Source organism: Balaenoptera physalus, assembly GCF_965194825.1.
Source record: "Balaenoptera physalus genome assembly, chromosome: 12".
Lineage (NCBI taxonomy): Eukaryota > Metazoa > Chordata > Mammalia > Artiodactyla > Balaenopteridae > Balaenoptera > Balaenoptera physalus.
This window is the reverse complement of record NC_138897.1, coordinates 93,481,034-93,508,984: the sequence shown is the minus strand read 5'-3', so window position 1 is coordinate 93,508,984 and position 27,951 is coordinate 93,481,034. Positions and strand designations below refer to the sequence as shown.

General features: G+C 44.0%; 1 protein-coding gene across 1 annotated transcript in view; it reads right to left on the bottom strand.

Annotated features, from left to right (window-relative positions):
- The window catches only part of TMEM132C (transmembrane protein 132C), a 382,473-nt gene that overhangs the window by 127,044 nt on the left and 227,478 nt on the right, over positions 1-27,951 (bottom strand). Inside the window, exon 3 of the mRNA XM_082418219.1 lies at positions 2,845-2,991. Coding sequence (XP_082274345.1) covers positions 2,845-2,991 — 147 coding nt within the window. The remainder of the gene's footprint in view (positions 1-2,844; positions 2,992-27,951) is intronic.

The window sequence follows — 27,951 nt, the reverse complement described above, 5'->3', positions numbered from 1 at the left end:
AAACCACAGTTCCCGCTACTGTGACATCCAGCACCGCTGACAGTGGAAAATCACGCATGATGTTTACCATCTCAGCAAACACACCTGGTCCCAGCATCAAATTCCCAGAAGATCAGAACACACAGGGTTGCCACCAGGACTCTTCAGAACCTGCTCCCGTACAGCAAAGCTTATCCCCCTCACTTAGAGACTCCTCCTGATTGTCACATAAAGAACTACTTACACACACAAATCCACTGCCTGTTAATGAACACATTCCCTTTAACTTGCATAATCAACACTAATGTTGTGGGTTAATTAGATTTTATGTGCGTTTGATTCAGGAGATTTAATTTGACCTCTGATCTCGTGCTTAGAGCAAGGGACCCATGCACGCATTTCTTTCCAGCCACGTTTTCACAAGGTGAAACGCTCAACGCTCACCCCTCAGATGTACTAACAATCCTTCTTGGGGTCATGATGGTGAAGGTTGGTGTTTGATCCAGGAAGCTGTTCAGGACACCAGATGTGTTTGCTGGCTACACATGGAAGGCAGGACTGAGGAAAGGGTCTTACAGACAAATGAACTGGGTGTTTCTATAAATTTATTTATTTATTTAGTTTTGGCTGCGTTGGGTCTTCTTTGCTGTGCGCACAGGCTTCTCATTGCGGTGGCTTCTCTTGTTGCGGAGCACGGGCTCTAGGCGTGCAGGCTTCAGTAGTTGTGGCACGAGGGCTCAGTAGTTGTGACTCACGGGCTCTAGAGCGCAGGCTCAGTAGTTGTGGCGCACGGGCTTAGTTGCTCCGCGGCATGTGGGATCTTCCCGGACCAGGGCTCGAACCCGTGTCCCCTGCATTGGCAGGCGGATTCTTAACCACTGCGCCACGAGGGAAGTCCTGAGAGAACTGGGTGTTTCTAAATGCAGTGGAGTATTTGTAGAGTTTTTCTGGGCGGGCTTGAAGTGTTCACTTAAGAAAACGCATCCAGTAATGGAAGTGGATGTTCCTTCCTTTAGCGCTAATCCCTTCAGGAAAATACACTGACGGACTGTACCAAGAGCCCTAAAAAACGATCTAACTTTTTGATTCTAAGAAGCCACCTTAAGCAAAAAGAGGAATGGACAAAGATTCTTGTGAAAGGTGGTTTGCTGCTGCATATTATCTATGAAAATAAAACTTGGAAACAAATTACATAGCCCAAACTATGGATATGGTTATTTATGTAATGTTAAATCTATGTGATGGAATCTTAAAATATTTCTGAGGAATATTTAATGTCAAAGGAAGATGTTATCAATATAAGTGAAATTATCTTAAGAATCTGGATATATATTATGGTACCAAATTTGTAAAATAAGTGAACCTACTACACGTTTACTATACACAGATGTTATCTATGTATTAAACATGGGAAGAAAATGAATCAACGTTAGCAGTGGGTTATCCTTAGGTAGAAGGGATATTGATATACTGTTTCAGTTTTTTCCTCATACAGTTGTTTTCACAAATATTCTAAAATGAGTATGTGTTGCTTTTGTATGCAGAAAGCAATTATGTTAAATAATAATCCAGAACGTCTGTCTAGACTCTCACATACCATCCCTAAGCATCATTGCCACTGACTGTCACCTCCTGTCTTGAAAGTCCTCCTCACTGAAGACTGAGTCTAATCCTTTATGATTCTGACACCAGTTCTGATGTGTGTCGTTTTTCTACCACCACCAAGTAATACTCTGACACCAGCTGGGTGTCCTACACTTCACCTCAGTTCTGACACTACCTACCTGGAGATCGTGTCCGATCCCACAGGTCAAGGGCTCAGTCCCACAAGACTGTCCCCACCTTCAGGTGCCAATCGCAAATCCAGGCTGTCCCCTGTGCTTCTGACCCTCGGGCTAAAGATTAGAGGCTCCCATGACCCCCTCCTTGGGTTCCATTAATTTGCTGGAGCGGCTCACAGAACTCAGAGAAACATTTCACTCACCAGGTTACTGGTTATTAATGAAAGGATCTAACTCAGGAACAGCCGGTGACAGAGGCACACAAGGCAAGGCATGGGGAAAGCGGGCGGAGCTTCCACGCCCTCTCCAGGCGCCACTCTCCCCAAATCTCCACGCCGTCACCAACACGGAAGCTCTCCAAAGCCAGTATTTTCCCATTCTTACGGAGGCTTCATTACATGGGCACCGTTGATTAACTCATTGGCCACTGGCTATTGAACTCAATCTCCAGTCTCCCTCTCGTACACGGAGGCCAGGGGTGGGACTGAAAGGTCCAACCCTCCTCCAATCACATGGTTGGCTCCCTGCAACCAGCATCTTAAGGTGACCTAGGAGGCTTTCCAAAAGTAATCTTATTAACGTAAACAGAAGACAGCTTTACGCTCTCATTCTGGGAAGCTGCAAGGGTTTTCAGAGCTCTATGCCAGGAACAGGGATGAAGACCAAATATGTATTTCTTAGTATAAATCACAATATCACACCCTTTGCGCAAAGGACAAACCCTCTGCAAGAAAGCAGCCTCTGATAAGCAAGGTCAACGGCAGGGCCACGGGAGATGACACAGCCTCGAGGGCATGAGCGTAGGTGAGGAGAATGAATAAGCCTCCGCAAAGCAGAACAGACCGTGCAAACTAATTTCTGCTCCCAAACCCAAACGACAGAGCCGCAGAATCAGGGCCCTGCCCTTCCTGCCAGAGATGCCAGAAGGTACGACAGGTGATGTAAGTGTCTCCGGATTTCCAAGCCAAGGTGTAACAGCTCCGCTAAGCAGTGGTTACTGTGAGTCTAAGGCAGGGATCTTAGGCGGAGACCGGGTCATGGGACCCCGGGTCACCGATGCGGAGGGAGGGGCGCCCGCGCTTACCTGTTGCGCGCGCCGGGCGCCAGGCGCTGGCACACCACGGCGGCGGTGGCGTGCTTGCCGCCGTTGCCCAGCTCCTGCTTGACGTCCCACTGGCGAGGCTCGCTGGTCCGCGTGCTCAAGATGTTCACCCCCTTCTTCACCTTGGCTCTGCGGGGACGAAGAGAGCAAGAAAAAGCCAAGAGATTACCGACTCGGCCTTTCCAAATGCGCCCAGCCTCCGCTAAGCTGCGTGCGTGGCTTTCTTTTTCATTTTTCTGCTTTTTTCATATCCGGTGGCACAGTCAGAAGAGGGGCCTCAGAGGGGGAGGATGCCGGGGACTTGGCGACTGGAGTGAGAGGGGGATCTACCCACAGACCCAGGAATCACGGAACTCGCTGTTCAGGTCTGAGGGTGAGGGAAAGCGGCCTCAGGCAGTCCCCGAACCAAGAAGTAGCTCAGCTGAGCGGTCAGGAGAAAAGCAAGCCTGCCCAGGCCAGTCATTCTCAGTCAGGGGCGACTGTGTCCTGGGGGGGACACGTGGTGATGTCTGGAGACATTTTAGGTTGTCTCAGCCGTGGGGAGGGCGCTGGCACCCAGGAACGCAGCTAAGCAGCCTACCAATGCACAGAACAGCCCTCCCAGCCCCAGCACAGACTTACCCAGTCCAAAGTGCCCAAAATGCCCAGGTTCAGAAACCCTGGTGGAGGTGCACACCCTGCTTTCTCCACTTTGCAGCTGTGTGACTTTGGGCAAATAATAACCTCTCTGGGCCTCACTTTCCTCCCCTGTAAATGGACATGATAATAGTAACCCCCAATATACAGCTGTTGTGATGATGAAATGTATTAACACATATAAAGAGATTGGAACACTGTCGAGTATACAACAAGCACTTAATAAATGTTAGTTATGGTTGTATCAGTGCAGGCAGGTCCCCAACCTGCTTCCCGTGAGTTGCTGGGTCTCCTCTGGGAACAAACTCAGCCAGGGACTTTTTAAAAAGGCAAAGCACTCCTCTTAGAACCGTTGTTTTAGCTATGTCTCTTAGCCTCTCTGAAACTCACGTATCTCATCAATAAACTGGTGAGAAACATATCGGATCGAACACATATACCTGCTTATCCTCTCTTCCCAAATCCCACTTAAAGGAGAGTCAAGGGGACTATTTTTAAAGACCCGTGATGATGGGGAGAAAGATGCAGCAAACGTAAACGATCTGGGGACCAGTAAGCTGATGTACAAGGGGGTAAAAGGGTCAGCTGAACTTCCAAACTAAGTCGTGAGCCGTCAGCGAGAAAAGCGAAGAACCAGCAGAATTTATGCCACGGAATCCCCCCACCTCAGGAACTGGTGGGGCCACTAAAAGTTGGAGTCCATGAGGGCTAAAATAAGGACGATTAGCCAAAAGTACGTTTATGAAGCAGCCAGATGCAAACACGCTTCCCTTTCCCTGTAACAGGGTGACTGCCAGCCATTCCATGTCGGGCCTGGGGGACCATGAAGATTTGATACCATGACAAAAACAGAGTCACTATGTGACATCACACACACTGAACACTGAGATTCCTAGGCCTTTGTCCCCAAAGCTGGACCTTCACCTTCTAAGAAAAATACCAGATTCTAGACCATTCGGTACTGACCCTGGTTACTGGTCCAACCAGCCAGCCAAGTTACTTTTCAGTGAAGCTTGTAGTCACCAAGGCCCATCTACGGGCTCAGAGCTTCTAATGGTTTTTAGTCCTTCATTTTTTTTTTTTTTTAATATAAGCAAACAAGATCAAGAATCTTAGGACACTGATAAAGTTTCTACATGACACAGGGAACAAAACAGGCAAAAAAAAAGAAGAAAAAAGAAATCTGTGGAAAATAGAGCCTATGCAGGAAAGACCACAATTAACAAAATACACAATCATTCACATTCACAGAGCCATCAGAGAAGATACTGCAATCATGAAACAAAAACAGATTGCTATTTAAAAAACCCAGAAGGGGAAAAATGAGCCCTTGGAAATTAAAAATATTATAGAAGAAATGGAAAATCAGTGGAATGGTTGATGGATAGAGTTGAGGACATTTGTCCTAGGAAGCAGAAAAAAACCCAAAGAAATGAAAGAGAATTACTTTGAGGTTCAACATCTGAACGATATAAAAAACACACAAAGGGAGAGTAGGAATCACCAATGAAGTAATTCAAGAAATTTCCCCCAATGAAAGGATGTGAGTGACCAGACTGGAAGGGCCTCCTGGGTGATGAACACAAGGACCCACCCCAAGGCACAGGACTGATACAGCTTAGGACACTGCGTACAGAGAGGTAAATTCTGCAATCCTCCAGACTGAAGAAAGAATCAGGGATCAGAATGGATTCAAGATTCATAACACGCACTCTGGGAACCAGAAGGCGATGAAAAATATCTTCAAAAACCGGAGGGGAAATGATTTCCAACCTAGCATTTGATATCCAGCCTAATGATGAAGAAAATGTTTCCAGATATGCAAGTTCTCCAAAAATTTATTTCCTACATCCTTGCTCAGAAAACTACTTGAAGATGTGCTCCATCAAACATGGGGGTAAATATAGAAAGAAATCATGAGACCCAGGAAATGAAGATCCAATGCATGACAGAGATGAACAGGAGGTTTATGGTGAATAGAGGTCCTGGATAACAGCTGAGCGCCAGCATGGAGAAATTCTGGCAGCACGTCTTCAGGAAACTGGAATTTTCCTAATAAATTTGATGTGAATGAACGTTCTAAGAGGAGATTTAGATAATCAGTAAAGAGTCTGGGAATAAATCAGAACAAAATATACAGAAAATGAAGAAAAAGAATAAAACCAAATTAGTTTTTAATTCTGATGATAAAAAATCATTATGCAGGAAAGGAAAAGTCATCATTATTTAATACTTACTTTTACTGTGATTAGCATACGTATTTGTAATATTTTAAACACTGATTATTAATCTAGACAAAATATGATTATTATTTTGCAGGGATGGAGACATAGGAAGGAGTGGGGGAGAAAAGAGAGAAAGATCCTTATTTTTCATAGTGGAAATTTATAGACAGTGCCTAAAACTAAAAAAAAAAAAAAAAAAAAATGATGAGGTATCAGCCTTACTTACTATGTCGTTTAGTGATATGGACATAAATACCAAAGTAAGAATTTTGCCTCTGTACAAGGAGAAAGGCAGTGGAAGGGAACAGAGTACTGCAGCATTTCTTTCAAAATAACTTTTAATTTTGAACTACTTTGATAGTTTGAGATTAACATGAAGTTGCACAAAATATAGAGTTCTCATATACCCAAGCTGCCCCCTGTGATGCTCTCTTATATCATCACAGTACATTGTCAAAACCAGGAAACTGACATTGCTACCATGCTATGAACTCATGTTCAGACCTTGTTTAGATTTCACCTGTTTTCACGTGCATTTTTTTAAAAAGTTTATTTTATTGAAGTATAGTTGATTTACAATGTTAATTTCTGCTGTATAGTAAAGTGATTCAGTTATGCTATGTATATATGTGTGTAATATACATTCTTTTCCATTATGAATATGGAATACATTCATATTCTTTTCCATGATGGTTTATCACAGGCTGGTGAATAGAGTTCCCTGTGCCCTACAGTAGGACCTTGTTTTGTTTATCCATCCTACATATAAAAGCTTAAGTCTGCTCATCCCAACCTCCCCCTCCATCCTTCCCCCACCCCCGCCCCACCCCCTTGGCAACCACAAGTCTGTTCTCTATGTCTGTCACGTGCACTTTTTGGGGGGGGCATGTATAGTTCTATAAAATCACATCACATGTGTAGACTGGAGTAACAGTCACCACAATCAGAACACAGAAGAATTCCAACACCATAAAGACACTCCCTAATGTTACTTCTTAATAGTCAAGCCTGCCTACCACTCAGTGCCAACAGACTCTGATTTGTTCTCTATCACTGTAATTTTGTCACTTTGAGAATGTTATATACAGTTTTTACCAACAAACTCTGCAGAACTATTTGACTCCTTAAATTCCATGCAAGTTATCTTATCAAAGTAATAACTTAAAAAATTACACACACACACACACACACACACACACACACACAGCCCTGCCCTGCTAACCTCACAGGGTGGAGGAAATAAATCCTTGTGAATAGTTAACAGGCTAGACATCACCTAGCAAAGATGGGAGGCGGTGATAAAACACATCTCCCCCTTTCAAGCCCAGGGTACACAAATTAGCATCACCTGCCCTCCCCCCTGCCACCCCAGAGCAGCAAGAGCCTATCAGCAGCAACAGCACTTTTTCTCTAGAAACTTCTTCCAAGTCTTACTTTAAAGTGATTTGCTAAATGATTTCGCTAAATCGTACTTGCCACTGTGGCCAGGAGAAGACCAAGGTATGCCTGAGGGACAACGATTAAAGACACATTAGCAGGCGAAAGCCCCCCTTTGTCCTCATGCAAGGACACCTTCCACCCCGACTGCCCACAGCGACTGCCTCCTGAAATGTGACTTTGCTTGAAATTGGGTTTTGCTGCATTTGGATTTTGCTGAAGACTGGAGGTTTCACTGAAGCTACAAATTGTTCTTAACACTTCATAGTTCAAGAAAATAGGAGGATTCTTGTTGACTGGTGCAGGGGCTGGTTTCATCTCTGACTGGGATAGGGTGATGGGCCTCTGAGATGGGAGGAAGGCACAAGTTTCAAAAGCCCAGTTTTCTTAATTAGGTGTTTTCTTTGATGAGGTCAATGGATATTCCTATCTACTTCAAGGAATTAGCTGTTGCAGGAATTTGGGTCCCAGGACCAGAAGTTTTGCAATGAAAGTCAGTGTTAAAACGCAGTGGGGAGGGGCTTCAAGATGGTGGAGGAGTAAGACGTGGAGATCACCTTCCTCACCACAAGTACATCAGAAACATACCTACATGTGGAACAACTCCTACAGAACTCCTACTGAACGCTGGCAAAAGACCTCAGACTTCCCTAAAGGCAAGAAAATCCCCATGTACCTGGCTGTGTGGCTGACAGGGTCTTGGTGCTCCAGCCGGGTGTCAGGCCTGAGCCTCTGAGGTGGGAGAGCTGAGTTCAGGACATTGGTCCACCAGAGACCTCCCGGCTCCAATCCATGTAATATCAATCGGCGAGAGCTCTCCCAGAAACCTCTATCTCAAAGCTAAGACCCAGATCCACTCAATGACCAGCAAGCTCTAGTAGTGGACACCCCATGACAAACAACTAGCAAGAAAGGAACACGACCCCACCCATTAGCAGAGAAGCTGCCTAAAATCATAACAAGTTCACAGACACCCCCCAAACACACCACCAGACGTGGTCCTGCCCACCAGAAGGACAAGATCCAGCCTAATCCACCAGAACACAGGCACCAGTCCCCTCCACCAGGAAGCCTACACAACCCACTGAACCAACCTTACCCACTGGGGGCAGACACCAAAAACAACGGTAACTACGAACCTGCAGCCTGCAAAAAGGAGACCCCAAACACAGTAAGTTAAGCAAAATGAGAAGACAGAGAAATACGTAGCAGATGAAGGAGCAAGGTAAAAACCCACCACACCAAACAAATGAAGAGGAAATAGGCAGTCTACCTGAAAAAGAATTCAGAGTAATGATAGTAAAGATGATCCAAAATCTCAGAAACAGAATGGAGAAAATACAAGAAATGTTTAACAAGGACCTAGAAGAACTAAAGAGCAAACAAACAATGATGAACAACACAATAAATGAAATTAAAAATTCTCTAGAAGGGATCAATAGCAGAATAACTGAGGCAGAAGAACGGATAAGTGACCTGGAAGATAAAATAGTGGAAATAACTACTGCAGAGCAGAATAAAGAAAAAAGAATGAAAAGAATTGGGGACAGTCTCAGAGACCTCTGGGACAACATTACATGCACCAACATTCGAATTATAGGGGTCCCAGAAGAAGAAGAGAAAAAGGAAGGGACTGAGAAAATATTTGAAGAGATTATAGTTGAAAACTTCCCTAATACGGGAAAGGAAATAGTCAAGTCCAGGAAGCGCAGAGAGTCCCATACAGGATAAATCCAAGGAAAAACACGCCAAGACACATATTAATCAAACTATCAAAAATTAAATACAAAGAAAAAATATTAAAAGCAGCAAGGGAAAAGCAACAAATAACATACAAGGAAATCCCCATAAGGTTAACAGCTGATCTTTCAGCAGAAACTCTGCAAGCCAGAAGGGAGTGGCAGGACATATTTAAAGTGATGAAAGAGAAAAACCTACAACCAAGATTACTCTATCCAGCAAAGATCTCATTCAGATTCGACGAAGAAATGAAAACCTTTACAGACAAGCAAAAGCTAAGAGAATTCAGCTTCACCAAACGAGCTTTACCACAAATGCTAAAGGAACTTCTCCTTGCAGGAAACACAAGAGAAGGAAAACACTTACAATAACAAACCCAAAACAATTAAGAAAATGGTAAGAGAAACATACATATCAATAATTACCTTAAATGTAAATGGATTAAATGCTCCAACCAAAAGACATAGACTGGCTGAAAGCATACAAAAACAAGACACATATATATGCTGTCTACAAGAGACCCACTTCAGACCTAGGGACACATACAGACTGAAAGTGAGGGGATGGAAAAAGATATTCCATGCAAATGAAAATCCAAAGAAGGCTGGAATAGCAATTCTCATATCAGACAAAATAGACTTTCAAATAAAGACTATTACAAGAGACAAAGAAGGACACTCCATAATGATCAAGGGATCAATCCAAGAAGAAGATATAACAATTGTAAATATATATGCACCCAACATAGGAGCACCTCGATACATAAGGCAAATGCTAACAACCATAAAAGGGGAAATCGACAGTAACACAATAATAGTAGGGGACTTTAACACCCCACTTTCACCAATGGACAGATCAACCAAAATGAAAATAAATAAGGAAAAACAAGCTTTAAATGACACATTAAACAAGATGGACTTAATTGATATTTATAGGACATTCCATCCAAAAACAGAATACACTTTCTTCTCAAGGGCTCACGGAACATTCTCCAGGATAGATCATATCCTGGGTCACAAATCGAGCCTCAGTAAATTTAAGAAAGTTGAAATCATATCAAGTATCTTTTCCGACCACAATGCTATGAGACTAGATATCAATTACAGGGAAAAAACTCTAAAAAATACAAACACATGGAGGCTAAACAGTACGCTACTAAATAACCAAGAGATCACTGAAGAAATCAAAGAGGAAATCAAAAAATACCTAGAGACAAATGACAATGAAAACACGACGATCCAAAACCTATGCAATACAGCAAAAGCAGTTCTAAGAGGGAAGTTTATAGCAATACAATCCTACCTCAAAAAACAAGAAAAATCTCAAATGAACAATCTAACCTTACACCTAAAGCAGTTAGAGAAAGAAGAACAAAAACCCCCAAAGTTAGCAGAAGGAAAGAAATCATAAAGATCAGATCAGAAATAAATGAAGGAAACGATAGCACAGATCAATAAAACTAAAAGCTGGTTCTTTGAGAAGATAAACAAAATTGATAAACCATAAGCCAGACTCATCAAGAAAAAAAAGGAAGACTCAAATCAACAGAATTAGAAATGCAAAAGGAGAAGTAACAACTGACACTGCAGAAATCCAAAGGATCAAGAGAGATTACTACAAGCAACTATATTGCCAATAAAATGGACAACGTGGAAGAAATGGACACATTCTTAGAAAAGCACAACCTTCCAAGACTGAACCAGGAAGAAATAGAGAATATAAACAGACCAATCACAAGCACTGAAATTGAAACTGTGATTAAAAATCTTCCAACAAACAAAAGTCCAGGACCAGATGGATTCACAGCCGAAGTGATCAAACATTTAGAGAAGAGCTAACACCTATCCTTCTCAAACTCTTCCGAAATATAGCAGAGGGAGGAACACTCCCAAACACATTCTATCAGGCCACCATCACCCGGATACCAAAACCAGACAAAGTTGTCACAAGGAAAGAATACTACAGGCCAATATCACTGATGAACGTAGATGCAAAAATCCTCAACAAAATACTAGCAAACAGAATCCAACAGCACGTTAAAAAGATCACACACCATGATCAAGGGGGGTTTATCCCAGGAATGCAAGGATTCTTCAATATACACAAATCAATCAATGTGATACACCATATGAACAAATTGAAGGATAAAAATCATATGATAATCTCAATAGATGCAGAAAAACCTCTTGACAAAATTCAGCACCCATTCACGACAAAAAGTCTCCAGAAAGTAGGCATAGAGGGAACTTACCTCAGCATAATAAAGGCCATGTATGACAAACCCACAGCCAACATTGTTCTCAATGGTGAAAAACTGAAACCATTTCCACTAAGATCAGGAACAAGACAAGGTTGCCCACTCACACCACTATTATTCAACATAGTTTTGGAAGCTTTAGCCACAGCATTCAGAGACGAAAAAGAAATAAAAGGAATCCAAATTGGAAAAGAAGAAGTAAAACTGTCATTGTTTGCAGATGACATGATACTATACATAAAGAATCCTTAAGATGCTACTAGAAAACTAGTAAAGCTAATCAATGAATTTGGTAAAGTAGCAGGATACAAAGTTAATGCACAGAAATTTCTTGCATTCCTATACACTAACAATGAAAAATCTGAAAGAGAAATTAAGGAAACACTCCTATTTACCACTGCAACAAAAAGAATAAAATACCTAGGAATAAACCTACCTAAGGAGACAAAAGACCTGTATGCAGAAAACTCTAAGACACTGATGAAAGAAATTAAAGATGATACAAACAGATGGAGAGATATACCATGTTCTTGGGTTGGAAGAATCAACATTGTGAAAATGAGTATACTACCCAAAGCAATCTACAGATTCAATGCAATCCCTATCAAACTACCAATGGCATTTTTCACAGACCTAGAACAAAAAAGTTCACAATTTGTATGGAAACACAAAAGACCCTGAATAGCCAAAGCAATCTTGAGAAAGAAAAACAGAGCTGGAGGAATCAGGCTCCCTGACTTCAGACTATACTACAAAGCTACAGTAATCAAGACAGTATGGTAGTGGCACAAAAACAGAAATATAGATCAATGGAACAGGATAGAAAGCCCAGAGATAAACCCACGCACATATGGTCCCCCTTTCTTCGATAAAGGAGGCAAGAATATACAATGGAGAAAAGACAGCCTCTTCACTAAGTGGTGCTGGGAAAACAGGACAGCTACATGTAAAAGAATCAAATGAGAACACTCCCTAACACCATACACAAAAATAAACTCCAAATGGATTAAAGACCTAAATGTAAGGCCAGACACTGTAAAACTCTTAGAGGAAAACATAGGCAGAACACTCTATGACATAAATCACAGCAAAATCCTTTTTGACCTACCTCCTAGAGAAATAAAAACAAAAATAAACAAATGGGACCTAATGAAACTTAAAAACTTTTGCATAGTAAAGGAAATCATAAACAAGACAAAAAGACAACCCTCAGAATGGGAGAAAATATTTGCAAACAAAGCAACTGACAAAGGATTAATCTCCAAAATATACAAGCAGCTCATGCAGCTCAATATCAAAAAAAAACCCAATCCAAAAATGGGCAGAAGACCTAAATAGACATTTCTCCAAAGAAGATATACAGATTGACAACAAACACATGAAACGTTGCTCAACATTACTAATCATCAGAGAAATGTAAATCAAAACTACAATGAGGTATCACCTCACACCAGTCAGAATGGCCATCACCAAAAAATCTACCAACAATAAATGCTGAAGAGGGTGTGGAGAAAAGGGAACCTTCTTGCACTGTTGGTGGGAATGTAAATTGATATAGCCACTATGAAGAACAGTATGGAGGTTCCTTAAAAAACTAAAAATAGAACTACCATATGACCCAGCAATCCCACTACTGGGCATATACCCTGAGAAAACCATAATTAAAAAAGATACATGCACCACAATGTTCATTGCAGCACTGTTTACAATAGCCAGGACATGGAAGCATCCTAAGTGTCCATCGACAGATGAATGGATAAAGAAGATATGGCACATATATACAATGGAATATTACTCAGCCATAAAAAGAAACGAAATTGAGTTATTTGTAATGAGGTGGACGGACCTAGAGTCTGTCATACAGAGTGAAGCAAGTCAGAAAGAGAAAAACAAATACCATATGCTAACACATATATATGGAATCTAAAAAAAAAGAAGTGGTTCTGAAGAACCTAGGGGCAGGACAGGAATAAAAACGCAGACATAGAGAATGGACTTGAGGACACGGGGAGGGGGAAGGGTAAGCTGGGAGAAAGTGAGAGAGTGGCATGGACATATATACACTGACAAATGTAAAATAGACAGCTAGTGGGAAGCAGCTGCACAGCACAGGGAGATCAGCTAGACGATCTGTGACAACCTAGAGGGATGGGATAGGGAGGGTGGGAGGGAGATGCAAGAGGGAGAGGACATGGGGATATATGTATATGTACAGCTGATTCACTTTGTTATACAGCAGCAACTAACACAACAATGTACAGTAATTATACTACAATAAAGATGTTAAAAAAATAAATTAAAAAAAAAACCCCACAGTGGGATAAGAGGATAAACCTTGAGGATGCCTGGTTTCTAGGGAAAGAGCCAGTGCAAGCTGGTCAGTGGTGATGGGAGAGCCGCCCTTTCTCAGCACCCAGTGTGGAGGGGAAGGCACTGGACCAGATGCAGGAGACGTAGCTTCTGGTCCTGCATCTACTGTGATGAGCTCTATGACCTCTGCTCTTTTTCATTGTCTGTTCCTAGGGGGTGGCCTTAGGTCAGTGGTCCCCAGCGTGTGGGTCTGCTGTTGCTGGTCGGGGAGATGATTTCAGATTCTCAGAGACCGCGCCGAATAACGCCGACGCTGTCATTTTTCATCTATCATGTTAATATCGAGGACTGACTTTTCCCAGCAGGTACTGCGCTGGATACTGGGATGCTGGGATGCATCAACACAGGACTCAGGTGTGGACCAGCCCTGGTGGCGCTTCTTGGCCTGTCTGGCCGTACCAGCTCATGCCACCTATACCACATGTTTATTTATTAAAAAAAATTTTTATTTTAACTTTTTATTTTATATTGTAGTAGAGTTAACAATGTTGTGTTAGTTTCAGGTGTACAGCAAAGTGATTCAGTTATACATATACATGTATCTATTCTTTTTCAAATTCTTTTCCCAATTAGGTTGTTACAGAATATTGAGCAGAGTTCCCTGTGCTATACATTAGGTCCTTGCTGGTTATCCGTTTTAAATACAGTAGTGTGTACATGTCAATCCCAAACTCCCAATCTATCCCTCCCCCCCACCCTTCCCCCCTGGTAACCATAAGTTCCTTCTCTAAGTCTGCGAGTCTGTTTCTGTTTTGTCAATAAGTTCATTTGTATCTAACTGATGCTACTATTCAGTTTTTTAACGGTTAAAAAAATTCCTCCTCTTTTCAAAAATGTGCCTGACTCAGGTGTAATACAGGGATGATTAAATGTTCCTTAAGGAAAATCAATGTTCAGTACAAATTCTGAACACAGGAAGCCTAATTTCCATCCTCCAAGCCATCCATCTCGGGGTCAGCTATAATTGCCGCGTGAAATACACTCTCTAGAAGCTTCTCAAAGCCACTGAGCTTCTAGAAGCCGCTGAGATGGCTCCTGGAATGCGTGAGCATCTGTGTGTCTTGAGGAGGGGGTGTGGGAGAGGGCTAGGTACCACTTGGTCTCTGGCCCTGTAAGTCTGAGTCTGCTGAGGGGGCTGAATCTGATCCTCAGAGCAGGTAAAAAAGGAAAAACCTAATTAGTTGCTATTATGGGTTGAACTGTACTTCCCTCCAAATGTGTATGTTGAACTGTAACCCCCAGTACCTCTGAATGTGACCTCACAGGGAGACAGGGCTTCTACAGAGGTGATCCAGTTAATGATATCAGGATGACCCCTAATCCAGTATGACTGGTGCCTTCCAAAAGGGGAAATTTATAAGAGGCACGATCCAGGGAGAACACCATGTGAAGATGGAGACGGCCATCTATGACCCAAGGAGCGAGGCCTGGGACCGATGCTCCCTCAGAACCCTTAGAAGGACCCAAGCCTGCCCTTACCTTGATTTGGACTTCCAGCCTCCAGAACCGAGAGGCAACACATCCGTTACTTAAGCCACCCAGTCTGTGGCACTTGTTATGGCAGCTCTAGCGGACGAATACTGTTGCCAACATTGAACTAACATCCAAAGCTTCCGTATGAAATTTTGGATTTCTCCTTTTTTAACCCATTGTGATGTTTACTCATTCGGCAAGCACTGTTTGAACGCGTCCCATGTGCTAAACGCTGTTCCTGGTGTGGAATAACCAATGAGCCCACTTTCTTTGTTTGGAGAGCTCACATCCCAGTTGGGAGAGACAGATGATAGACCAGAACAGAAGCAAAATAAACAGCATGTCAGATGCTGGCAAAGGTTACGAGGGAAAATAAAGGTGGGGAGAGAATATGGGGGTGGGGTGGAGGAGGTCCAATTTTTAGTAGGATGGCTGGGGAAGGCCGCTCTGAAGAGGGGCGTTCAAGCAGAGACTGGGAGACGGTGTGGAGGAACCATGTGGACAATAGGGTGGGGGGGGGACCCATTTCCAGCAGGGAAAGCCCATTGCAAAGGCCCTGTGGCAGGCAGAATTCTAAAGGTGCCACCCACGATTCCTGTCCCTGGTTACTTCAGCCCTAACTTTGCCATTAAGGGCTTTTGCAGTTGGGAATTAAAGTCCTAAATCGGGCTTCCCTGGTGGCGCAGTGGTTGAGAATCTGCCTGCCAATGCAGGGGACACGGGTTCAAGCCCTGGTCTGGGAAGATCCCACATGCCGCGGAGCAACTAAGCCCGTGTGCCACAATTACTGAGCCTGCGCGTCGGGAGTCTGTGCTCCGCAACAAGAGAGGCCGCGATAGTGAGAGGCCAGCGCACCGCGACGAAGAGTAGCCCCCGCTCGTTGCAACTAGAGAAAGCCCTCGCACAGAAACGAAGACCCAACACAGCCAAAAATAAATAATAAATAAATAATAAATAAAAATTAAAAAAAAAAAGAAGTCCTAAATCAGTTGACCTTAACATAGAGAGGCCTAATCTCATCACGCCAGCCCTTTAAAAGCAGACTTTTCTCCAGCTGGCGGTAGCTAGCTGGGGATAATATCAGAGAGATTCTGGGTATGAGACTTGGCCTGCTGTTGCTGGCTTTGAACATGGAGGGGCCATGAGGCCCTTAGGGCTTGAACGCAGCCCCTGACTGACAGCCAGCAGGGAAACAGGGTCCCCAGTCCCACGGCCACCAGAACTGAGTCCAGCCGACCAGTGGATGGTCTTGGAAGTAGAACCATCTCCAAAGCCTCCGGACAGTATCAGGCTGGCTGACACCCAGGCCTGTGAGACCTTTGCTGAGAATTCAGTTGGGCCCACTGAGACTTCCGCCCCACGGTACCTTGAGCTAATGAATGGGGGCGACTCTAAGTTAATGAATTTGCAGAGATCCATCAAATACAGACCCCTGTTGCAGGAGCAGTGATGAGCCCAGTGAGGCCGGGGTAGAAACTGCAAGAACAGAGGACCTGGGATCTGAAGACAGGCCCAAATGGAAACAGGGAGTGAATCTGAGACGTGGCGCTTGACACCGACTCAGCAAGCGTGCTTCAGGGCGTCTCATCAGACTCCCCTCCCAGGTTCCTTCATTCACTGACATCCGGGTTTTCAACCTCAGCTCTCTTGATATTTTGGCACAGACACTATTTTGCTTCAGGGAACGGGGGTGTTCTGTGTGCTGTAGGACATCTAGCTGCTTCTACTCACTAGATTCCAGTAGCCTCCTTCCCCAGCTGTGACAACAAAAATATCTCCAGACATTGCCAAATGTCTTCTTCTGGGGGTCAAACCATCCCTGGCTGAGAGCCACTGGTTTACAGGACCCCTCTTAGCACTGAGTATGTATATTCTTGTCCTAAGGTGAGGACTAAGTTACCAGACACCTACCCAGGAAGCCACTTGGTTTTCTAGGTCAGACTGGATGCTTCATTGCTGGAATCTCCCCTTCATTCTTTCCTTAGAGAACTTCAACAAAGATGCAAACTTTGGGTGCTAGCCTTTCTCTACCGTGGAGTGGATATTTTTAATTTCCTATGTCCTTGGGGATCTACAACCAGCACCCCAGAGCGGCCATCAGCAGCATGCTTTTCCAAGAGGTTAGACGATGTGAAGCATGCAGCAGAGGTCTGCCCAAATCAGAGCGTGAAAGGTTTGCCCATCTCTGGGTAGCCCAGATAAAAGGACTCACCTGTACCCTGTGTCTATGGACACCCCACAAAGGATCAAATGGATGAAGAGGAAGGTCAGAGGAACCTCTTTGTGATAAATGTCTGTCTCTAAATGTCCCACCTAGCTTTGGAGTCTCTGCTATGTGCTTTCTAAGCTGGCTGGCTAGGACAAAGTTAGGAAGCCAGCAGTCACTAACACAGCCCATCCCTGGCCTGGCCCCCTACATGGAGTTGCATGAAGCAAAATCATGATAAACAAGCAGAGCAATCAACATCCACTGCATACTCTCCACTGACAACGCTCTGGGCACTGCAGTGGGAAGGCCTCCTGCTACGTATGCAAACCAGCTTCTGCCGCTAATAAAATGAGTGGATGGCACTTTGCATCCTTTATATACATGCCGTACATGAAGGCACAGTACACTGATGTTGGCCCTTCCATTATAATAAGACTCATAAATTTATATCCGTATCCACCCAGTAACCTGACAAGTCCTATGAAGCTAATATGGCAGAAGAAAGAGGCTGAAGGCTTCCGGTGTTTCCAAGCACTTAAGAGAAAACAAACATCTGTCTGGGATCGGGGTCCGTATATAACTAAGATAATCGTAGGTGCTCTTACTGGTCTAATCATCTCCTCCAGAGTGGCTACCCTGGTATCAGGGGTTGATGAGATACTCACTGGAGGCTGAATCCATGTGAACTATCCACTTGGATTTCCCCAGGTCCACCCTCAAATCGCTGACATATTCATACATTCTCTGTAATATCATTTATTTAATATTCTTCTTTAAATGAACTACCTCTTCTTTTCTTTTTTACTTAAGCCAATTTATTTCAAGAAGAAACTATATGTGACTACCGCAAATAAAAATCAAACTCCTTTTTCCAAATGCACATTAATACATGATGCTACAAAAAAAAAACCAAAACATGTCTGTTCATGAATCTCATAAAACAGCATTTCTTGTTACAAGCATGCATATCACACTCAGGGAGGCCCCGAGAGACGTGTAATTTAAAAAACGCAGAGTTTTCTTTTATAAATGCAGCTTTAATACACCACCCTGGGAGACGCAAGAGGGAGGGGATATGGGGATATATGTATACATATAGCTGATTCACTTTGTTATACAGCAGAAACTAACACACCACTGTAAAGCAATTATACTCCAATAAAGATGTTAAAAAAAAAAAAAAAACACGGGAGGGAAGAGTAATGAAAAGGGCCCTACAGTAAAAATATTGAACACGTTTTCGTTCTGTGTTTTGTTCTTAGTAGTGTGAGCTGGCTTCTGCCTCCCTGTGAAGGGAGACAGAAGCCAGGAACCCCCATCAGGAACCCTGTGAATGCCATCACCCCGTCCCACCAGCGTTCCCGAGCTGGGGACAGCTGAGGTCCGGGGGGGCACAGTGCCTTCCTCAGACCAGGACCCTGGGAGGCCCCAGGGGGTGAGGCGGCACAGACAGGTTCTAAGGATGCGAAAAATGTTCTAATGGTCATCACTGCAATTTCCTAAAAGAAGTGTTGTGTTTGTGCTTGTGTGTGTGCATGGGCATGCGTGCCGGTGAAAAGTGCTCTTATCTGCCTTGTAAACGCTCCGTTGCAATTGTGTGTGTGGCCACTGAAACCCAGCTCGTTCCTCTGGGTATAAACTCCTTGCACCCTAATGGTCTAAGAGCAGTGGTCACAGTCAGTTCGGCTGGAACAGACGCTCCTCGCCTCTCTCGGACCTGTGTGAAAACGACGGCAATCAAATGCTTTTCCAATTGACTGTCTCGTTTCGTCATCTGTTTAGCTTAGCAAACACTGTCTCCTTTTGGCCGTTACCTTTTGCTGCCTCCAATTTGCCTTTGATATTGGGTGTTCATGAAAATTACTTTATCAGAAACTCATCAAATGTTTGAAGCCAAGTCCAGAGCTCAGAGAACACTGGGGTTTCCCAAGCATTGTTTTTGCTTCGAGCTCTGTTATTTCTTTTTTTTTTTTTTTTTGCCCTGATCTGGTCTCATGCAATGGGCTCCTCACTCCTTCGATTGCAAACTTTGGCACAAGAGTTGTTCATTCGTAAGATAAATACCAATGTTCTGCTTTCAGAGGTCTGTTCCTAAAAACCCCCAATCCTATCGCCCACGTCTATCATTGTCTTTAAAACTTCAGGCTGGCCATCATAAACCAGTGGTGTGCTGGCTGTTAAATGTGCAGGAATGCTGCAAGCTGGTTGTTAAACATGGCAGTTATTCAAATATAAGTTATATAAACCTATAATGGAATAATCTGCATTAGAAAACAAAGGTAATCAGTACTCGCAACTCACGACTCCCTAATGATTTTACCACTGTTTACAGTGATCTATGCTCCTGAGATTATGTTTACATATCTGCATGGAGGAAATTCTATATAATGGAGTGCTACTGGACCCCTCTTCCCAAGTCTGTGTTCAGTGATATCACATCGGTAGCTTGAAATTGGTTACGGTGAGAGTATTTACACCAAAGAAACTGGCCAACGCTACACATCAGGGCCTTTTCCCCCTGGAGAGCCGGCTGTTAAACATCTCCCAGCACACCACGGGTGCTAACTGGATCAGTGCTACACGGGATGATTTCCATAGTAAATCGTTCCCAGCACCACTCATGACAATTACTGCTGTGTTCTCATCAAATCGCCTCTATTCGGGACAAGCCTCTAAAATTCACGATGAAGATTCTCCATTTGCACCCCACCCTCCCATCCATTTCCTGCCCTTCTTTGTTCTACTTTGTGCCCTAGGTGGCTGAGGCTGACTTCTAGGTGACTTCAGCACCACCTACATACATACCATGGAATACTACTCAACCATGAAGAAGAATGAGATCATGCCACTTGCAGCAACATGGAAGGACCCAGAGATGATCATACTATGGGAAGTAAGTCACACAGAGAAAGACAACCATCATATGATATCACTCATATGTGGAACCTAATTTTAGAAAATGATACGAATGAACTTATTTACAAAACAGAAACAGACTTCCAGATATCGAAAACAACCTTACGGTTACCAAAGGGGAGACGTGGTGGGGCAAGGGGCAAACCAGGAGCTTGGGATGAGCACACCCACTACTACAGATAAGACAGAGAACCAACAAGGACCTGCTGTAGAGCACAGGGAGCTCTGCTCCGTACTCTGTGATCACCTACGTGAGAAGAGAATCTGAAGGAGAATGAATATATGCCTATGTGTAACGGAATCACTTTGCTGAACACCTGAAACTAACACAACATTGTAAATCAACTAGACTCCAATAAAATTAAAATTAACACATAAAAAAAGAAAACAACAGCACCACCCACGATCTTCTTCCCTTCTGGCTCCGGTGGAGTTGGGCCAATGGGAGACACAAATACCACACTGAGGGGTAGGAAGAGGGGGGCATCTCTTGCCCTCCATTCTGCACCATGATTTGGGCCACAGCTGGGTCGCCTGTAGGGACAGCCCCACCTCCAAGACCCCAGCTGTCACCAGGCTTTGGTGACACTGGTCCCTTCCCTACCCCTTCAGGCCTAGGAGTGATAAAGCTGGTGCCCGCCTGCCTCAAACCTGCCTACACCTCTATAAACAGTTTTTTTAAAAAAATTAATTGATTAATTAATTTATGGCTGCCTTTGGTCTTTGTTGCTGTGCGCGGGTTTTTCTCTAGTTGCGGCGAGCGGGGGCTACTCTTCACTGTGGTGCGCGGGCTTCTCACTGTGGTGGCTTCTCTTGTTGTGGAGCATGGGCTCTAGGTGTGTGGGCTTCAGTAGTTGTGGCACATGGGCTCAGTAGTTGTGGCTTGTGGCCTCAGTAGTTGTGGCTCGTGGGCTCAGTAGTTGTGGCACACGGGCTTAGTTGCTCCACAGCATGTGGGATCTTCCCGGACCAGGGTTCGAACCCGTGTTCCCTGCATTGGCAGGCGGATTCTTAACCACTGTGCCACCAGGGAAGTCCTGACAGTTCTTTTAATACTAAATATAAACTTGGGGTGGGACTTCCGTTGGCTGCTGGGAGCCTGATGGGTACGCTAAGATGTCCTCCATCTATGGGCCATCCAGTCTTTGGTCACCTCCTCCAAGTTTGAAGCGATATCATTCGTAGTGACAAAGCATATCTAGCCATCCGTCAGTGACTGATCTTATCACATTTCCCCACAGTTTCTGCCCTGAGTCATCACAGAATCTGTATCTTAACATCCAGCTTTATATACTCTTCCTCGGCATTTAGGTAGCACACCTAGAGCTATCTCTTGAGCAAGTTTGGCGAAGCATTACAGATTAAAATAATTCAGCAGAACCAAGGCAGAAGGAAATGTCATGACAGATGTCACCCAGGCTAAAGAAAGTAGTTTGGTGCACTGACTTTCTTTGGGTAGGTGGGCATGATAGCACTTGCTGTACCATGAGAAAAATAGGCATTAACTCAACTCTCTAATAGTGAAATATATGCACCCATCAGTCAGTTTCAACAACAATCCACATTTAGCCAATCTTGTTTCATTCATCCACCTCAACGTTTTTATCCTGAACTATTTAAAACCAAAACCCAGACTTCATTCCATTTCACTCATAAATACTTCAAGATTTTAAAAAACATAATCACCTTGCCATTATCATATCTAACAAAATTAATAATTTCCTAATGTTAAAAATGTCCCCTATTATCTCAAAGATGTTATTTTATAGAATTGGTTTGTTTCCACCAAAATCCAAACAAGGTCCACACATGGCACAGGTTATTATGTTCTTAAGTCTCTTTTATTTGTAGGGAGTTTTTTTTTTTTTTTTTAAATTACAGATTCTATTTCACTTCAAGTGATAGTCTGTTCAAATTATCTATTTCTTGTTGATTCAGTTTTGATGGGCTGTATGTTTCTAGAAACTTGTCCATTTCTTCTAGAATGTCAAATTTGTTGGCACAGAATTGTTCATAGTATTCTTTTATGGTTTTTTGTACTTCTGCGGTATCAGTTATGTCTCCTTTTCCGTTTCTTATTTTGTTTATTTGGCTTCTCTCTCTTTTCTTCTTGGTGAGCTTGGTCAAAGGTTTGTCAATTTTGTTTACCCTTTCAAAGAACAAACTTTTGGTTTTATTGATTTTTTTTTCTATTGTTTTTTAATCTCTATTTTATTTAATTCCTCTCTGATCCTTACTATTTCCTTTCTTCTGCTGACTTTAGATTTAAGTCTCTTTTATTATATTAAGTTACCGTCCTCCTTTTATTCATGCAACTGATATTTTTTGAAATACTAAGTCTTTCGTCCTACAGAATATCTACATTCCGGATTTATCAGATGGTGTCTTTGCATTGCCATTTAATGTGTTCCTCTACCCCTGCATTTCCTTTCAACTGGTTGTTAGATGTAGAAATGTGTTTGGATACACACTGAATGGTTTATGCTGGCACACTTCCTGGGCGGGGCTCTGTATTTATTATTGCATCATACGTTAAGTCTAGACGGCGTCAATCTATATTAAAATAGTTCGTATACATTTTTCTGGGATGAAATTATTATTAGAGTACCCTAATAAATCAGCACTCTACAGGGCAGTGTTAAGATGATATATGGGTCTATTAGAAATGCTGGCTGGACACCAGTTTAGAATGGCTGTGAGGAGATGTATAATTCTGGAAAGCATCAAAGTGTATAGTGAACCATTAGCTTTGAAACTAGAATCTCTGCAGACTCTCAGCATTTTAACACAACTCCATTTGAGGCAGGGAGTCTGTCCGTGCAGCCAAGCAATCCATCCATCCGGCCCTGCCTGCAAAGGTCTCCCGTGACGTGTATCTGGGAGGAGCCACGGTCCCATCCTGCTGCAGACCATCTGCCCCAAACACCACCCTGAGCAGTGCTCCAAGGCAGTGGTTCTCAACCAGGGAGATCTGCCCCCCAGGGGACACTTGGTAGTATCCAGAGATGTGTCTGATGGTCAAGATGAGGAGATGGGGGTGCAGCTGACATCGAGTGGGTAGACGCTGAGATGGTGCTGACCACCCTACAAGGCACAGCACAGCCTCCGCAGCAAAGGGTCACCTGGCTCCCGCTCTCAGTACCGGAGAGGGGAAGAAATGCGGCTCTAAGGCAGAGCACACGACTCAGCTGAGTGAGCCTGGCACGTGGAAGACGCCACAGTCTAACCGCCAGATTAATGTGTGTCCCCAAACACTCCGTGCACCTGTTGCTCTGAGATTGCCGTGCTGGGATCCTACACGTGCAGACAGTAAAGAATTTTTATGATCTCCCTTTATGTATTTTTGAGAGTATGCTGGCACAATGCTAATTTAATTATGGGAGAATAAACCGTCGGGAGGAGAGTTCATGCTGTGCGCCAGGCGCGATCCACGGCAGGGGCCACGGTGAGCAAGGACACAGAATTGCGAAGGTGGGCCTCACCTGGCTGTGTCTGAGTGCTCGGCAACAGGAAGCAAAACCAAGTCTTTTCTGCTGCCTTAATTTACTAGGTTCCGAGGAGGTGGGGAACCAGACATGGAGCCTGTGCTCTGCTGTGTTTGTGAGGATATCAAACAACTAACATATATTATTCAAATGTCTGTATCAGCCAGGCTCTCTGCTAAGTGTTTTCCATGTGTTACTCGGTGTGTCATCAGGGAAATGCGAATTAAAACAACAATGACATATACTCACTACTCTATATAAAACAGATAACCAACAAGGACCTACTGTAGAGCACAGGGAGCTCTACTCAGTACTCTGTAATGAGCTATGTGGGAAAAGAATGTAAAAAACAGTGGGTATATGCATATGTATAACTGATTCACTTGGCTATACAGCAGAAACTAACACAACATTGTAAATCAACTCTACTCAATAAAAAATTAAAATAAATAAATAAAACACTGCTGGTAAGAGTACCAAAAAAAAAAAAAAACCAACCCCACACCAGGAGATACCATCACACACCTATCAAAATGGCCCAGATCCAGACCACTGATGACAACACCAAATACTGACAAAGATGTGGAGCAACTGGAACTCTCGTTCATTGCTGGTGGGAATACAAAATGGTACAGCTGCTTTGGAAAACAGTTTGATGGTTTCTTACAAAACTAAAATACTCTTACCATAGGATCCAGCAACCACTCTCCTTGGTATTTACCCAAAGGAGTTGAAAATTATGTCCACACAAAAACCTGTACACAGTCGTTCATAACAGCTTTATTCATAATTGCCAAAACTTGGAAGCAACGACTGTGCCCTTCGGTAAGTGAATGGATAAATAAACTGTGGCCCATCCAGACAATGGCATATTACTCAGCACTAAAAAGAAATGAGCTGTGAAGCCATGAAAAGACATGGAGGAACCTTGAATGCATGTTACTAAGTGAAAGAAGCCGATCTGAAAAGGCTACGCACTGTATGATTCTAACTCCATGACCTTCTGGAAAAGGCAAAACTATGGAGACAGTGAAAAGATCAGTGGTTGCCAGGAGTTGGTGGGTGTGAATAGGTGCAGCACAGATTTTCAGGGCAGTGAGAATCCTCTGTTAAGATACATGAATGGTGGATACATTTGTCGAAACCCATAGAATGTAAGACAAACACAAAGAGTAAACCCTAAGGTAAACTATGGGCTTTGAGTGATTGTGATGTGTCAGTGTCGGTTCATCAGTTGTAACAACGGTACCATCTGGCGGGGGATGTTGGTGATGATGAAGGCTCTGCATGTGTGGGAGCGGGGGAAATATGGGAAATCCATGTACCTTTCTCTCCAAATCTGCTCTAAAATATTAAAGTCTTGGGAATTCCCGGGGGGTCCCGTGGTTAGGACTTGGACTTGGCGCTTTCACTGCTGGGGCTCGGGTCGGGGAACTAAGATCCCACAAGCTATGCGGTGCAGCCCAAACCCGCCCCCCGAAGAAAAACAAAAAACAAAACTAAAGAGAATGAAAAGCTATTATTAAAAAAATCAAGTCTTAAAAAACAATAAAGATCTCCGAACAATTTCACTGAGTAGGTGCCATGACTGTGCTCCATGTTTAAACAAGTGAGAAAACACAGAACAGCAAAATAATGTGCTCAAGATCACACAGGGGTTAAGAGGCAGAGTTAGGGTTTGACCCATGCAGTCTGATTCCCTACTTAGACCAATTAGCCTATCCTGTGTCTCAGCAGAGGCACTGGTGATGCATCATAAAGTGCTGGCTTGGAATTACCGTCCTTGATGTCGTCCTTTTCCTATGGTCGGGAAAGTCGTCTGGGGGTAATTCACACACACACACACACACACACACACACACACACACACTACTCCTAACTTGATAGGCAACCAGGCTACTCTTGAATCAAGAACCACTGGTGCGGGGTTTCCCTGGTGGCACAGTGGTTGGGAATCCGTCTGCCAATGCAGGGGACACGGGTTCGAGCCCTGGTCTGGGAAGATTCCACGTGCCGCGGAGCAACTAGGCCCGTGAGCCACAATTACTGAGCCTGCGCGTCTGGAGCCTGTGCTCCGCAACAAGAGAGGCCGCGATAGTGAGAGGCCCGCGCACCGTGATGAGGAGTGGCCCCCGCTTGCCGCAACTAGAGAAAGCCCTCGCACAGAAACGAAGACCCAACACAGCCATAAATAAATAAATGAAAATGGAAAAAAAAAAAAAAAGAACCACTGGTGCAAAAGAATGTATTAATAATAAAAACCAAAAAGGCCAAAAGAGCCCACCCATCAAATCCATAATGGCTCCTTAAGTAACTCCTTTGCAGGTATCTGTGGCCTCCTGGAGACATTCAGTGGCCAGTCTCGGAGGAACTTTAGGAGGAGGACAGCTTTGGTGCAGCTGGCCCATCCATATTTGATGAGGCTGACCGAGTAACTCGCCCCTGAAGGAGCCCTGAGTCTTTCAGTAGCACTGCTTTCCCTGGCCGGGAGGTGAACATTCCTCCCTAACAACCAGCTGAGAAGGAGACCCAGGGTGGAGGTAGCACCACATTGCAGCTGCTGTCTTGGCCCCCTCCCACTCCGGCATCCCCCAAATTCATCTTTCTTTCGTTCTTACTTGGGGTGCATTTCAGGACACAGTGACCAACCATTGCTGCTTTCTAATTCTTGCACAAACTTCTCAAAATGCCCTTCTTAGCTGCAGCAGAGATTCTCTGGAGGGTGGTCAAGTGAAACTTCAAAAATACAGAAAGAGCTTATACAGCTCAATATCAAAAAACCAAACAACCTAATCAGAAAATGGGCAGAAAACTTAAATAGACATTTCTCCAAAGAAGATGGCCGAGAGGCACATGAAAAGATGTTCAACACTGCTAATTATGAGATCAATGCAAATCAGAACCCCAGTGAGGTAGCACCTCACAACGGTCAGCTCTTAAAAGCCAGGGGCCATATTTATGTACTTTTCCTGGTATGAAGACAAATACAGGCCTTTTTGATGCCAGTAACACTTGATGTGCCATTGGCAGTCAATGGCCCCGTTGCACCTTCAGGCCTGCTAGTGGCCCCACGTGCTTCTTCAGGACGCTTTCACGGATCTCAGGGCTAACTGCTTAGCTCATCGAACGTAAGCTCCCTCCCATGGACCCGGGGTGCTGAGCAGTTAAGTCGCTGACAGCTACAAAGGGTTAAGGCAGCTGGACTCCAGAGCAGCTGCGCAGGAACCTGCATGCTTACTTCTCGCGCTGCAATAAACTGTATGTCTCTTGCAAGGGCAGGTACCCAATATGGACGACCCGCTGGGTGTCACTGACAGAAATAACAGTTGAGCACTTGATTAGTAATATTTTGGGTTGCGAAAAATTAGTGTAGAGAATGCTTCCGGAAGAAAGGCATCTAATCGTCTCAGAGAACAGGATGTGCAGGAGGTTGGCCGCCACTGGGTTTCTGTCTCAAGGATGCTCTTGGCTTTTCTCTCATTGTTTCCAGAGAGTTGTCATCAGTCTCAGCAGCACATTCTTTCACTGCCATCACAAGCGGGAAAAGAAAGAGTTAGGAATACGAATGATGGCAAAGGCTTTCTCTTCAAAGGACCTTGACCCTGCAACACACCAGAAAACTTCTGTCTCTATAATTCATGGGCCAGAAGGCCACTCCGGCTAGATTGAGAATTGGGAAAAGGACGAACGGGCAAAAGAGACTGGGAGGAGACTAGTGACGATTCGTCCTCTGAGACTTTGGGAGGGTCTACCTTCCTGAGATCAGGCTGTTTCCACCTGAAACTCAGACAACATCAGACTTCCGTTGGTAGCGAAGAAGGGGGCATGGCTACTGGGCATCGAATCAATTCCCGGAAGTGTCTGTCTCACCAGTTATCCTGGGGGGCTCCTTCTGGATCAAGCTATAACAATCGCCACTGCTGACAAATGGAAGGGAAGGTCAGACTATATTCCACTCCTCAAGGAAAGGCATTCCCATATTCACAGGGCACTCTGGGCAGAGAGGGACAAGAAAGCTTTCACTACAAGTTGTGACAAACAGCATTCTCTTGCCTGGCTGAGTGGGCAGTGCATTTACAATCGAAGCCCATATATTTTGAGAGAGCTGACATGTTACCTGTAGAGAATTCTGTTGTTTGCACATGTGCCCGTTCTGCAAGAAAAAGAAAAAAAGAAAACGAGAGCAGAGAAGCCCATCCACCCCAAAGTCTTCTTTTTTTTTTATAAATTTATTTATTTATTTATTTATTTATTTAGGCTGTGTTGGGTCTTTGTTTCTGTGCGAGGGCTTTCTTTAGTTGCGGCGAGCGGGGGCCACTCTTCATCGCGGTGCGCGGGCCT